Raw genomic sequence first — 14,277 nt, forward strand, 5'->3', positions numbered from 1 at the left:
TCAGCCTCCCGAGTAGCTGAGACTACAGGCGTGTGCCCTAATTTTTGTACTTTAAGTAGAGACGGGGTTTCACCATGTTGCCCAGGCTGGTCTTGAACTCCTGGCCTCAAATGATCTGCCTGCCTCAGTCTCCCAAAGTATTGTGATTACAGGCATGAGCCACCGCGCCCAACCTGTGTGCACTCTTTATATGTTATAACTTGTAATGCTATGCTTTTGAAATGTTGCAAATATCTCCTCAAGCCTTTGTATGCTGTCTTGCAAAAGGTTTTTAATGTGTTATGCAAATACTGCTATCTCGTACTTCACAGATTCTGGATTGCCAGCCTTGGTTGGGAAGATTGCCCGGTCTGAGACTGGTGGGGGTGGGGCGTGGGGCTCCTCATCTCCTTCTCTACCTGCCCCCACCCCACAAAGGCCTCTATCCTTATCTCCAGCTTCTCCTTTCCCAAGGTCCTGCCTCCCAGGGAGGGAGCCTGTCCAGCCAGGAGGCCCCAGCCTCCCACTCCCGCCTCCCCCAACCCAGTCTTTCCTTATCTAGAATAAGGGTTGTTCCATTCCTTATCTTTTTTTTTTTTTTCCTGGCTTTGTTGCCCAGGCTGGAGTGCAGTGAAACGATCTCAGCTCACCGCAGCCTCGAACTCCTGGGCTCAAGCGATCCTCCCGACTAGGCTTTGTGAGTAGCTGGGACTACAGGCCAGGCCACCACGCTGGGCTAATTTTATTTTTCAGTAGGGACGGGATCTTGCTATGTTGCCCAGACTGGTCTCAAACTCCTGGGCTCAAGCCATCCACACCTCTAGGCCTCCCAAAGTGCTGGGATTATAGGCGTGAGCCACCAGCAAGCCCCTTGTCAATTTTTAAGAACTCTTACCATTTCTGTCTATTAACCTATGCCACCCTCTGTGTTGCAAATGACTCCTCCTCAAGTCCTGTCTCTTGTCTCTCTTTATAATGTTGTTGGTCACCTAACATCTTAAGGTGCTAAGTTGTATACACAGCGTCCACCTTGTACCCAGGGTTGTGGGTTTCCGACCTAGGTTAGGCAGGTCTCCCGGCTCCTGGGGGAGGGGCGCCCTCCCCTTCGCTCCATGAGTCCTTATCTCGCAGCTTGTCCCTTCCCACGGGTCGGGCGCATAAAAGCGCGCTGAGCCGCGGCGGGGCACTGCCACCATGTCCCCGCTGCGCCTGCTGCTGCTGGCCCTGGCCCTGGCCCTGGCCGCTGTGCCGTGCGCCCAGGGCGCCTGCCCCGCGTCCGCCGACCTCAAGCACTCCAACGGGACGCGCACTTGCGCCAAGCTCTATGACAAGAGCGACCCCTACTATGAGAACTGCTGCAGGGGCGCCGAGCTGTCGCTGGAGCCGGGCGCAGACCTCCCCTATTTGCCCTCCAACTGGGCCAACACCGTCTCCTCCCTTGTGGTGGCCCCGCGCTGCGAGCTCACCGTGTGGTCCCGGCAAGGCAAGGCGGGCAAGACGCGCAAATTCTCTGCCGGTACCTACCCGCGCCTGGAGGAGTACCGCCGGGGCGTCTTGGGAAACTGGTCCAACGCTATCTCCGCGCTCTACTGCAGGTGCCCAGCCGCCCAAAGCTCCGAGCCCACCCCAGGCCCCGGCCCCAGCTCCGCACAAACCCCCACACCCATCACCCAAGCCCCGAGGCTGCTCCACACCCCTGAGCTCCCGACTGGAACTGGGAGCACCAGGCCTCCCTAAAACCAGTGGTGGAGGCCCCATCTCAGAGTCCTTACCCAGACCAGGTCCTCCTTCTCTTCACCCCCAGCACCCGGTCCCCACTCCACCTGCAGCCCAGGACCCTGGGACCCAGATCTCCGCCCCAGCTCTGGGATTCAGAGCCAACCCTCCACCTTCTGGAATCTTCCACCTACCCACCCGCCCACAGCTGTACTTCCCAGGGAGGGCTGGCTAATTCTGGGGACTGAGAGCTCCTAGACCCCCTCACCTTGGTCCCCAGAACCAAAGCCAGCCCCGATGCCCCAGATCATCACATCTCAAAATTCCCAGACTCCAAAACTAACCCAGACCTCAAGACCCCAGACTCAATTATAGGAACACCCAGTGTGTAGCCTTCCTGCTCTCCACTCCCCTAGACCCTCTAGACCAGCCTCAGCCCTAAAACCAGTCCCACAGCTCACCCCTAAGACCCATCCCTGGAGGTCCCTGAGGCCACTTTGCACTCACAGACCTGGGACCTAGATCCAGCGGTGACACCCTCCCAACCTCCCAAGCCCTCCCAAGTCACTCCTGTCCCCCAAGAGCTCCAAGGAACCCCAACTCTAAATTCCCAGGCTAGGATCCCTGGTTCCTGAACTTGGAGCCTCAGACCTAGACTCCCCAGTCCCCACCCAGCCTCAGGCTTCTAGAACTCACCAGACCTGTGTCTCTGAGAGCCCCTGGAAGGAATTCTTGATTACATTTCAGGTGCAGCTGATGTTTTGCCGGTCTCTCATCTGCAGCTTCCACAGAGTGCCAGACCCCTCACTCAGCCGATCCCTGGGCTCTGCTGCGGGGTCCCAAGACCCAGGAGAAGGAGCCTTCTGCCTGCCCCTCCCACCTCCCCTGCAATACAGCCTTTGTGCAGTGGTCTCCGTCTGTCATCTGCTTGTCCCTGGGATGCAAGTCCTCACTGGACTGGGTGGGATGGAGGAGAGAGCAGGGTGGTTGGGCCTGGGTCAGCCCATACACAGGACAATGCCATCCATGAGGACACGCCATCAACTTGGACATGGTTTTAGGTGTGCACAAAGAGACGCGCCCACAGAAGGACATGTGAGTGAACTACAGGGGAACCTTGGGCTGACTGTTAAATATGAAATATGCCCCACCCTTTTCAGTAATTAACCCTTCTTTAGCCTGGTGTGGTGGCTCAGGCCTGTAATCCTAGCACTTTGGGAGGCTGAGGTGGGCGGATCACCTGAGCTCAAGAGTTGGAGGCCAGCCTGGCAAACATGGTGAAACCCCATCTCTACTGAAAATACAAACATTAGCCGGAAATCACTTGAACCTGGGAGGTGGAGGTTGCAGTGAGCCCAGATCCTGCCACTGTGCTCCAGCCTGGGCAACAGAGCGAGACTCTGTCTCAAAGCAAACAAACAAGCAAAAAACTCCTCCTTGAGCCATTTCTGGCCTCCCGGGGGCCTCCGGACTCCCTCCATGGTTCCTGCAGGGGACAGCAGGGGGCCTTCTAGGACCCAGCCCTGGGCTAGGGCTGGGATCGGCAAGTGATCAGATCAGGACTTAGAGGTTGATAAATGCTTTTAATCCCCACATTCCACACACGGGGGACACTGTCATTCACATTTTCATATTTCTGTTCTGGTCGCAGTCTGTGTCCCCACACCCTCATGAATGAGGGACTTTGATGGATGCCTGGGTTTGGGGGTGTCTGCGGTAGCTGGAGAAGATACACAAAGGGTCTTTGGAGGAAAGTGTGGGACAGCTTTGAGGGGACGACAACTGCAGACACCTGGAGGGAGCTAGAGGAGATTCTGAGACTTAAGAGATATGGAATGGCCAGGCGCAGTGACTCATGTCTGCAATCCCCGCACTTTGGGGGGCCAAGGTGGGTGGATCACCTGAGGTCAGGAGTTTGAGACCAGCCTAGCCGACATGGTGAAACCCCATCTCTACTAAAAATACAAAAATTAGTCGGGCGTGGTGGTGGGCACCTGTAATCCCTACTTGAGAGGCTGAGGCAGGAGAATCACTTGAACCCGGGAGGTGGAAATTGCAGTGAGCCAAGATTGTGTCACTGCACTCCAGCCTGGGCGACAGAGTAAGACTCCATCTCAAAAAAAAAAAAAAAAAAAGAAAAGAAAAAGGAGAGTAGGTAAGTAGAGATGCTAAGGGGAGATGTGTGAAGAGATCAGAGGTCAAGGTCAGTTCAGAAGGACCCCGGGGTGTGAAGGTAATGGAAGATCAAGGATCAGGGGCGGTTAAATGGGACAGGAACTGAGTGAAATGAATGGCTCCATTCCCCCTTCAACAGACATTCACTGCCACTCTGCTCACAGCCCTGGGCTGGGTGGTGCTGGCAACACAGTAGTGAGCATTCAGTTTCAGTGAAGTTCAAAGAAGCAGAGACCAGCCCTCAGCATCCTTGAGCACAGGTGTCTATGCATTCACTCAACAGAGGTCTACGGAGCATCTGTGCCAGCGCATCTGTCAGGCACTGAATTTACAAGGAGTGGCTCCGCCCTCACGGAGCTCAGAGAGTGCTGGGAAAATGCCAGAGTCCACCGCTTAAGGGTGTGTGAAGCTGTCCATCAAGAGAGAAGCCAAGGTCCAGGGAGGAATAACGGGCCTAAGAGGTGGCTAAGAGTTAGGGGCTTCTAAAGCTCAGGGAGGTGTTGTGGGGTCAGGACAGAGGAGCCAGCCAGTCACTCCCGGAGCTGCACAGACACGGAGGAGTCAGTCACCCGTGTCCGTCGCAGCCCACCATGCTCCATGCGGTTCTTGGCCTTGTGCAGGAAGTGGATGAAGCGCACACCAGGACCATAATGGCGGAATACGTGGGACACCTGTGGTGACAGCATCCGGGGTTAGGGAGGAGCCCTTTTCGAGGACCCGTGGACCTGCTCTCCTCCCTCTGTGAGGTCTTGGGACAAGAACACACGTCTGGGGTTTAGGGCCCCAGGGCTGAGAGTCTCACCTGGACCCAGCGGCCAGGGGGTCCTCTCCCAGAAGTTCGGGGGGCCACGTGGTGCTGAGCGATGACCGTGCGGCGGTCAGCTGCCAGCAGCCAGACGTGCAGTTCGTAGACGCACACATCCAGTCGGCTGTCCTCGAACCTGCAGGCGGGGTCAAGGCCTTCAGCTGCCACTGCAGTCTCAGCTACCCAGCCCCAGTCCCTGGCCCCGTTCCCCGTTCAACACACATGCTGCTACCCACGCTGTGGGTGGTACCCTGAGCTGGGTGGTGCTGGCAACATAGCAGTGACCAAGACAGCCCCACACCCCATCCACATGGGATTCACAGTCCAGTGAGGGAGGCTGGCATGCCACCAAACATGACAGCCAGGAATGGCCAGGGTTGGGATGGGGAGCACAGGCAGAGGGGTCAGGACCAGGATGGGGGGACCCAAGCAGAGGGGCTGGGGACAGAATTGGGGACCCAGGCAGAGGGGTTGGGGCCGGAATTGGGGGCACAGACAGAGAGGTTGGGACCGGGATGGGGGGGCACAGGGCACTGGAGCAAATGCACCTGACCCAGCTGAGGGGTGATCAGGGAAGGCTTCCTGGTGGAGCCATGTGTAAGTGACTCCTAAGGAATGAGAAGGAATTTGTTTTGAGAATAGAGGGTGACAGGCTTTTAAGAAATAAAGAATAGGCCGGGCACGGTGGCTCATGCCTGTAATCCCAACACTTTGGGAGGCTGAGGCGGGCAGATCACTTGAGGTCAGGAGTTCGAGACCAGCCTAGGCAACATGGTGAAACCCTGTCCCTACTAAAAATACAGAAATTAACCCGGTGTGGTGGCACATGCCTGTGGTCCTAGTTACTTGGGAAGCTGAGGCAGGAGAATCACTTGAACCTGAGAGGCAGAGGTAGCAGTGAGCCGAGATGGCACCACTGCAGTTCAGCATGGGCGACAGAGTGAGACTCTGTCTCAAAAAAAAAGAAAAGAAAAGAAATAAAGGTCAGCCTCAGTAACCCCCTGGCACATTTCAAAATCGGAAAGACTCAAACAGAAGGGGCCAGGGAGGTGGGCAGGGCAGAACCCTGCAGCACCAGGAGGGTCTTGGTGAGGGGCTGAGAGCAAGGGGAGCTCAGAGTAAGGCCCGTGCTCTGGGCAGCCCTGGGTGATCACGGGGTCAGGCTGGCAGGGCAGGGGCACGCACCAGTCCATGACCGTAATGTCTGGTTGTTCATCATCCAGCAGCTCCTCCCACAGGCCCTCGGCCAGAAGGTCCACACACTGCTGCTTCACTGTCCAGCTGTGAAAGAAGGGCCGGGAGAGGCGGGGTCTGCGATCTGCCAGGATCCTTGGGGATCTCCCCAGTCGGCCTGGCTCCAGGGAGCAGGAAGCCATGTCTTAGCGCTTTCTTAGGGATAGCTTGGGTCCCCACATTTGGGGTGCTCCCTCATCAGCACCTTCCAGTCTCAGGCCCCATGGCCCCCTCTGAGGGCAATGCCTCCTGAACCCCATGCTACAGATGAGGAACCTGAGGCTGAGGATGGAGACGTGTCCAAGGTCAAGCAGCAAACATGTGGCAGAGCCAGGATCCCAACCCTGGCCTGTGTGACCCTGAGCCTCCGAGTCACACCAGCTCATCTACTGCGCAGGAGCAAGGCTCTGTTTCATGGAGGGCAGGGGGTGGCCTGGGGTGACTCTTCCCCTCAGGGAAAGAGCCTTAGAATAATTACAACAACAACAAGAATAGCCAGGCGTGGTGGCTCATGCCTGTAATCCGAGCACTTTGGGACGCTGAGGCAGGCAGATCACCTGAGGTCAGGAGTTTGAGACCAACCTGGCCAACATGGTGAAACGCCGTCTCTACTAAAAATACAAAATGAGCTGGGCATGGTGGCGCACACGTGTAATCCTAGCTACTCAGGAGGCTGAGGCAGGAGAATTGCTTGAACCTGGGAGACAGAGGTTGCAGTGAGCTGAGATTGCGCCACTGCACTCCGGTCTGGGCAACAGAGTGAGACTTTGTCTTAAAAACAAAAACCAAAAACCAATAATAGCTGCTATTGACTGGTGCTAGCCAGACCTGGCCGGGCCCTAGGCTGTGTGTTTTACAGGCATTCTCTCTTATGCTAACCCTGTTTACAGAGCAGGAAATGGAGGTCTAGAGAGGCCAAGTCAGTTTCTCCAGTTCTCACAGCGAGGAAGGGTGGAGCAGGGAATGGAGTGTAGGCCACACCGGCCCCGGCGACTCACCTTTGGTTCTGCTGAAGCTTTTCGGTTCTAATGTGCCAGCCACGGAAATTGCCTGCAGGTTGGGGAGCAAAGGGTTAGAACACCCAATGCTGGAGGACCCTCCCCACCTTCAGCAGCCCGGCCCTCCAAGCACTTACCCAGAGTCTCCAGGGGTCGCTGGGTGGGACCAGTAGCGGGTGCTGGCTCATAAATGTTGATGCCTGAAATGCACAGGTGAGTGGAGCCTCTGGGCAGCCCCTCCACCTTCCACTGCCTCATCCCTCCCTACCCGCAAGGCTACACACTGGAAGGGCAGGAATCTGTGCCAGGTCAGGGAAGCCCGGCAGGGATGAGTGAGTCAGGGCTCTGGGGAGAGGGCGATGCCAGGGGGTAAGCAGGGTGTGGTGAGACAGAGACAGAGGGACAAAGAGAAGAACCCAGAGAAACAGACAGGCCAAGAGTTTGAAACCAGCCCAGCCTAGCCAACATGGCGAAACCCGGACTCTACTGAAAATACAAAAATTAGCCAGGCATGGTGGTGCATGCCTGTAATCCCAGCTACTGGGGAGACTGAGGCAGGAGAATTGCTTGAGTCTGGGAAGCAGAGGTTGCAGTGAGCAGAGATTGCACCACTGCACTCCAGCCTGGGCGACAGCAAGACTCCCTCTCAAGAGACAGAAACACAGGCAGAGGGGGAGAGAGAGAGGAAGAGAGAGAAAGAGAGAGGGAGAGGTGTGAGAGAGGTAGGTGAGAGACATGACAGAGAGACAGGGGCAAAACGGAGAGGCACAATGACAGAAAAGGGGACAGAGGGATGCAGAGAAATGCAGAGACAGTGAGAGACAAAGAGCCAGAGAGATAAGGAAACAGAGAGGAAAAGAGGAAGAGACAGACGGTCAGGGTGGTGCCTCCCGGCTGCTCGGGGCCGTGCGCACCTTCGGGATTGGGCGAGCGCAGCAGGTTGCGGTAGAGCGGCCGCCGCAGCAGGAGCAGCTTCCAGGTGAGGCGAGGGGGCAGCTCCAGGCCCCCGCTCAGCGGCCCCCACTCCTCCAGCAGCAGCTGCCGGGCGTGAGCCTCGGACGGCTGCTCCGGCTCGGGGAGCTCGGGGGCCTCCGGGGCCACGGGCGATGGCAGCGACGGCAGTGAGGGCAGTGGTGGTGGCGACGGCGGCGGTGACGGCGACCGTGGCGAGGGAGGCAGCTCCTGGGGGCTCGCGGGCCCATCGGCTTCCATCCCGCCACCGAGCGAGTGTCCCTCACGCACCTCCTCCATCCCTCGAGGCTGCGCGACTGTCTCAGTTTCGCAGGGCTGGGGTTAACTGGGAGCGGGAAGGGGCAGGGCACCCCGGCTGGCATTTAAGAGAGGGACGTGTCGGGGGAGGATCTTGTCCCTCGGACCCTCCTCCCTCAGACCCAGGAGTCCAGGTCCAGCCCCTCCTCCCTCAGACCCAGAAATTCAAGACCCCAGCCCCTCCTCCCTCAGACCCAGGGGTGGGTTTCCCCAGTCCCTCCTCCTTCAGACCCAGGAGTCCAGGCACCAGCCCCTCTTCCCTCAGACCCAGGGGTCCAGTTCCCCAGCCCCTCCTCCTTCAGACCCAGGGGTCCAGGTCTCCAGCTCCTCCTCCCTCAGACCCAGGAGTCCAGGCACCAGCCCCCTTCTTAGGTTCCCAGACTTCCTGCCCCAATTTTCCCAGGGCCAGCTGAGGACCCAGCGAGGGCCTGACAGAGCATGTGACAAATGCACTAATGCCAGGGCTCCCGACTGTCTAATGGGGCCCGTGCACCTCATTAAGATCTAGCATAGCAGGATTAAGAGGCTAATTAACGAAGACGCCCCCTCCTCCCCCTTCCCACTCTGCGGAGGGGGAGTGGGCGGATGAGCTGGGGTGCAAAGGGGAGATCCTGCCTCTGCCACTTCCTTCTCTGTCCTTACCTGGGACACCCCCTTGGGGCCCTGACACGTTCTGTCCAGAAAACCAAGGTGGGGAGAGCAGAGAGACACCCAAAACCAGTGATGAGGAGCCTCAGAGATGGGGGACCCCAGGGAGGAACAAAGATGGCAGCAAGAGGGAAGCAGTGATCCCAGCTGGGGATTCTGGGGACCTGCACCCCTGGTTGGGACTGGGGTGGGTGGCTGCAGAAGCCTCCTCCATCAGAGGTCACGAGGAAGTGGGAGCAAGGAATTGGGGCTCAGGTGGGGACAGGAGGTCAGGTGTGGAGGAAGTGGGGTGGCAGAGGAACCTGTAGAGCCAGATGCCCACAGCCATTTCCTGCCCATGGCCACATCCCTCTACCTGGCCCAGGTAAGCTCAGCACTTAGCTGATGATCAGTATCATTCACCAGTGAGCGCTTTCTTTCTCTTCTTCTCTTTCTCTTGTTTGCTTTCGCTGTCTTTGTCTGTCGTCTGATATTATTCTGAGTATTTGGCGTGCGCTCGTGTTGCGCGAGTAGCTCTGATAGCGCGCTGGAGGGTCGTTGTTGCGGTCGGGGGGGGGAGGTGTCGGGGGGAGGCCGGCCTTTCGGCTTCCCAAAGCGACAAAACTACCTACATGCCTTCCTTCCTTTCCTTTATTCCTTCCTTCCTTCCTTCCTTCCTCCTTCCTTCCTTCTTCTTTCTTCCATTTTTTGTTTTTGAGATGGAGTCTCACTCTGTCGCCCAGGCTGGAGTGCAGTGGTGTGATCTCAGCTCACTGCAACTGCCACCTCCCAGGTTCAAGTGATTCTCCTGCCTCAGCCTCCCGAGTAGCTGGGATTACAGGTGCCCGCCACCACGCCCAGCTAATTTTGTGTTTTTAGTAGAGACGGGGTTTCACTCTGTTGGTCAGACTGGTCTCAAACTCCTGACCTCAAGTGATCCACCTGCTTCAGCCTCCCAAAGTGCTGGGATTACAGGTGTGAGCCACCGCACGGTGAGAGCTTTCTACTGAGTTCATTTCATTCTCCTACAAAGACAAGATGGGTGCTACTATGATCGGCATTTTATAGGTAAAGGAAAAGTAACAGCAAACGTGTGTGTGCAGCTGTGTGCTGGCGGATGCCCTCTGGGACAGGTCTTTCCACTACAACAACCCCGTGAGGGATGCTATCATTATTCCCATTTTACAGATGAGGAAACAGAGGCCGCCTTCCCAGGCCGGGTGCCACACAGTCCCAGATAACTCCACATGCCTCCACAGGCACTTCCTGCCCCACGTGCTCAGACACTCACAGACACTTGGGGGGTGGGAGACATAAGTCACGCCCCAGTGATGATGATCATGTAATTGAGACTGCCCGCATGCCAGGCATTGCACTAAGTCCATTATGTGCAATGGACTTAGGTAATTAATTAGGTAATTAATTCAGTATCCACATCCACCGTGGGAAGTAGACATGACTAGGAAGCAGCATGACTAGGAAGTCATGCCCATTTTGTGATGAAGAAACAAGGCACAGAGAGGTCTAGTAACTCACCCAAAGTTGCACAGCTGGTATAAAACGAGTTAGACACACTCGCATACAGAAGGTTAGAGAACATACACAGAGACACAGATTCAAATTGCCCCCAAGGGCTGGGTGAGGTAGCTCACACCTGTAATCTAACACTTTGGGAGGCTGAGGCAGGAGGATCACTTGAGCCCACGAGTTTGAAACCAGCCAGGGCAACATGGAAAGACCCCATCTCTACAAAAAAATTAATAAATTATCTCAGTGTGGTGGAACACACCTGTGGTCCCAGCTACTTGGGAGGCGGAGGTGGGAGGATCACTTGAGCCCAAGAGGTCAAAGTTGCAGGGAGCTGAGATCGCGACACCGCATTCTAGCCTGGGTGACAGAATGAGACCCTGTCTCAAAGAAACAAAAAACAAAAACAGGCCAGCAGGCGCAGTGGCTCACACCTGTAATCTTAGCACTTTGGGAGGCCAAGGCAGGTGGATCACTTGAGATCAGGAGTTCAAGACCAGCCTGGCCAACATGGTGAAACCCCCCTCTCTACTAAAAAAAAAAAAAAAAAAAATTAGCCAGGCGCAGTGGCAGGCGCCTGTAGTCCCAGCTACTTGGGAGGCTGAGGCAGGAGAATTGCTTGAACCCGCGAGATGGAGGCTGCAGTGAGCTGAAATCGTGATACTGTACTCCAGTCTGGGCAACAGAGCAAGACTCCATCTAGAAAACAAACAAACAAACAAACAAATCACCCCTGGGAAGAAAGAGTCTCACACGGAAGCAAGCCGGAGATGATGGTTACATTTACTGAGTCTTGGACTCTTTGAACCTCACAACCCGGCAGAGGTCGGAACTGGTAATTGTATCTCTACTGACAGATCAGGGAACTGAGGCAACAGAGGTGAAGTGACTGCCCTGGAAAGTTGGGAATTAACCAGTACCTGGGGGGGTGGGGAAAAACCAGGGGAGGGAGCAGATCAACAAATACTGCACCTGGAAGTTCCCCAGCAGATTCCCAGGCAAACACTGGTAGAGCCCAGGACACACGCACAACCAGACACTCCCCCAACCACCGCATGCACACAAACCCATGCCCTTGTCCTGGCTGCCCGCCCATCCTGCCTGAGAACCATCACTGCCATGGGGGAGGAGGAGGAGAAGGAGGGGTATCTGGTGAGTGGAGTCAGAGCTGTCCCCAAGTCAGAAACCGAGGCAGGGAGTGGCTGGGAGCTGGAGGCGACTAAGACAGAAGGGCAGCCAGGAGTCTGCAGAGTGGCTGGATGCGGTAGCTTGTGCCTGCAATCCCAGCACTTTGGAAAGCTGAGGCGGGCAGATCACTTGAGCCTAGGAGTTGGATACCAGCCTGGGCAACATGGTGAGACTGCATTAGCCAGGGGTGGTGGCACATGCCTGTAGTCCCAGCTACTTGGGAAGCTGAGGCAGGAGGATTGCTTGAGTCCAGGAGGTAGAGGTCACAGTGATCTGAGATGGTGCTGTCACTGCACTGCAGCCTGGGTGATGGAGCGAGACCCTGTCTCAAAAAACAATAATAATACGCCAGGCTCGGTGGCTCACACCTGTAATCCCAGAACTTTGGGAGGCTGAGGCAGGCAGATCACTTGAGGTCAGGAGTTTGAGACCAGCCTGGCCAACATGGTGAAACCCCATCTCTATTAAAAATACAAAAAAATTAACCAGGCGTGGTGGTGCGTGCCTGTAATCCCAGCTACTGAGGAGAATCACTTGAACTGGGGAGGTGGAGGTTGCAGTGAACCAAGATGGCACCACTGCACTCCAGCCTGGGCAACAGAGCGAGACTGTCTCAAAAAAAAAAAAGAAAGAAAGAAAGAAAAGAAAAAAAGAATTGAAAAAATAATAATAAATAAAAATAAAGAAAACTGGAGTCTGTAGAGATTGACATCCCTTCCTGCCTACCCCTAGCCTGGCTGTGGTTTTCACATGATCTCCTTTCTGGGTGCCTTGCCCACATCTGTTCCACACACACCCGTACACATGACAGCCACAGGGGTTGGACTAAAGCCTGAACTGCGTCACTCTCCCACTTAAGCCCTCCATGACTCCCCAGTGCCCTCAGGAGAAAATCCCAGCTCTTTGGCCAGCATCCAAGGTCCTGGGTTACTGGTCTCTGCCTCCAGGACCTGTTCTCTTGCATCTTAGGGCTTTTGTGGTTCCCCAACTCAGCGGTTCCCAAACTTTAGGGCAGGTCCTATCAGATTCACCCAAGGAGCCTCTGAAAAATGCATGTTTCCAAGGAGTCTGCTTCAGTCATTGTGATGGGCCCCAGAATCCATGAGAAACCCTTTTACTTCAATCCAAGGGATCCAGGGCCACAGCTGGGCCCTGCAAAGCCAGGTGCATTATTATTATTATTTTTTGAGACAGGACCTTTCTCTGTTGCCCAGGCCGGAGCGCAGTGATACCGATCACAGCTCACTGCAGCCGTGGTCTTTCAGAGTGCTGGAATGACACGCGTGAACCACACTGCACCTGACCTCCAAGTGCGTTCTAACAGTGAGTCCCAAACTTCCCCCTCTCTCTACCAGGGGGGCGGTAAACGTCCTAATATGGGAGCTCAGCCCCTGACACGGTATCTCCCAAATACATCAAGATCTGGGTGACCAACACAGGCCCTCTTCCCCAAAGCCAGGTCTCGTATATCATGAATTGCAGAAAGCACGAGCAGTGGTGTGACCACTTTGGAAAAGGATTGGACAATTTCTTTTCTTTTTTTTTTTTTTTTTAAGACGGAATCTCCCTGTCACCCAGGCTGGAGTGCAGTGGTGCAGTCTTGGCTCACTGCAACTTCCGCCTCCCAGGTTCAAGCAATTCTCCTGCCTCAGCCTCCTGAGTAGCTGAGATTACAGGCGTGCGCCGCCACGCCCAGCTATTTTTTTTGTATTTTTAGTAGAGACGGGGTTTCACCATATTGGCCAGGCTGGTCTCGAACTCCTGACCTTGTGATCCGCCCGCCTTGGCCTCCCAAAGTGTTGGGATTACAGGCATGAGCCCCGCCCCCGCTCTGCCAACAATTTCTTATAAAACCAAACACACTCACACCCTACGACCCAGCGACCCTGCTCTGAAGTATTTAGCCGAGGGAAATGAAACATCATCCACCCAAAGACCTGGTCATGGTAATTTTTCATAACAGCTGCAAGCTGAGGGGGACCTAAGTGCCCAGCAATGGGTGGGTGCATAAACAAATCGGAATGACCACAATGGAGCACCCCTCAGCAAGGAGAGGAGTGACCTATTTTTTATTTTTTTATTTTATTTTATTTTTTGAGATGGGGTCTGGCTCTGTCTCCCAGGCTGAAGTCCAGGGGCGCAATCTAGGCTCACTGCAACCTCCATCTCCTGGGCTCAAGCGATCCTCCTGCTTCAGCCTCCCAAGTAGCTGGGACCGCAGACACACACCACCAAGCCCAACTAATTTGTGTATTTTTTGGGTAGAGACAGGGGTCTCCTCATGTTGCCCAGGCTGGTCTCGAACTCCTGAGCTCAAGCAATCCTCCTGCCTCGGCCTACCAAAGTTGTTAGATTATAGGTGTGAGCCACCACACCTGGCCCAGGAAAGATCTATGGGTACACACAAAACACAGATAACTCTCAAACACATTTTGATGAATGAAAGAAGCCAGGCAATACAACGATACATTTTATTTATTTATTTTACAATTTTTTAATTTTTTGTAGTTAAAATTAAAATTGATGGGGGGTCTCACTGTGTTCCCATGCTGGTCTCACACTCCCCGGCTCAAGAGATACTCCTGCCTCGACTTCCCAAAGTGCTGGGATTATAGGTGTGGGCCACTAGGCCTGGCCAGTGATAGATTTTAGAGCATAAAGCAAAAAGAAAGCCAGGTGCGGTGGCTCACGCCTGTAATCCCAACACTTTGGGAGGCCGAGGTGGGTGGATCACCTGAGCTCAGGAGTTTGAGACCAGTC

At 55.3% G+C, this 14,277-nt stretch overlaps 2 protein-coding genes across 2 annotated transcripts; one reads left to right on the plus strand and one right to left on the minus strand.

Annotated features, from left to right (window-relative positions):
- The first annotated feature begins 1,141 nt into the window (after nt 1–1,141).
- On the plus strand, nt 1,142–2,607 carry SYCN (syncollin). The gene is made up of 2 exons (XM_010380923.1): nt 1,142–1,574; nt 2,443–2,607. The coding sequence occupies exons 1-2, from the start codon at nt 1,174–1,176 to the stop codon at nt 2,450–2,452; spliced, it is 411 nt and encodes a 136-aa protein (XP_010379225.1). The 5' UTR covers nt 1,142–1,173; the 3' UTR covers nt 2,453–2,607.
- Nucleotides 2,608–3,258: 651 nt separating this feature from the next.
- NCCRP1 (NCCRP1, F-box associated domain containing) lies at nt 3,259–8,208 on the minus strand. Its single transcript, XM_010380924.2, has 6 exons — nt 7,821–8,208; nt 7,044–7,106; nt 6,907–6,958; nt 5,861–5,956; nt 4,673–4,811; nt 3,259–4,541 (listed from the first exon to the last, which is right to left on the minus strand). The coding sequence occupies exons 1-6, from the start codon at nt 8,155–8,157 to the stop codon at nt 4,401–4,403; spliced, it is 828 nt and encodes a 275-aa protein (XP_010379226.1). The 5' UTR covers nt 8,158–8,208; the 3' UTR covers nt 3,259–4,400.
- Between the last annotated feature and the right edge of the window lie 6,069 nt (nt 8,209–14,277).

The sequence above is a fragment of the Rhinopithecus roxellana genome, chromosome 12, assembly GCF_007565055.1.
Source record: "Rhinopithecus roxellana isolate Shanxi Qingling chromosome 12, ASM756505v1, whole genome shotgun sequence".
In the NCBI taxonomy this organism is placed as follows: Eukaryota; Metazoa; Chordata; class Mammalia; order Primates; family Cercopithecidae; genus Rhinopithecus; species Rhinopithecus roxellana.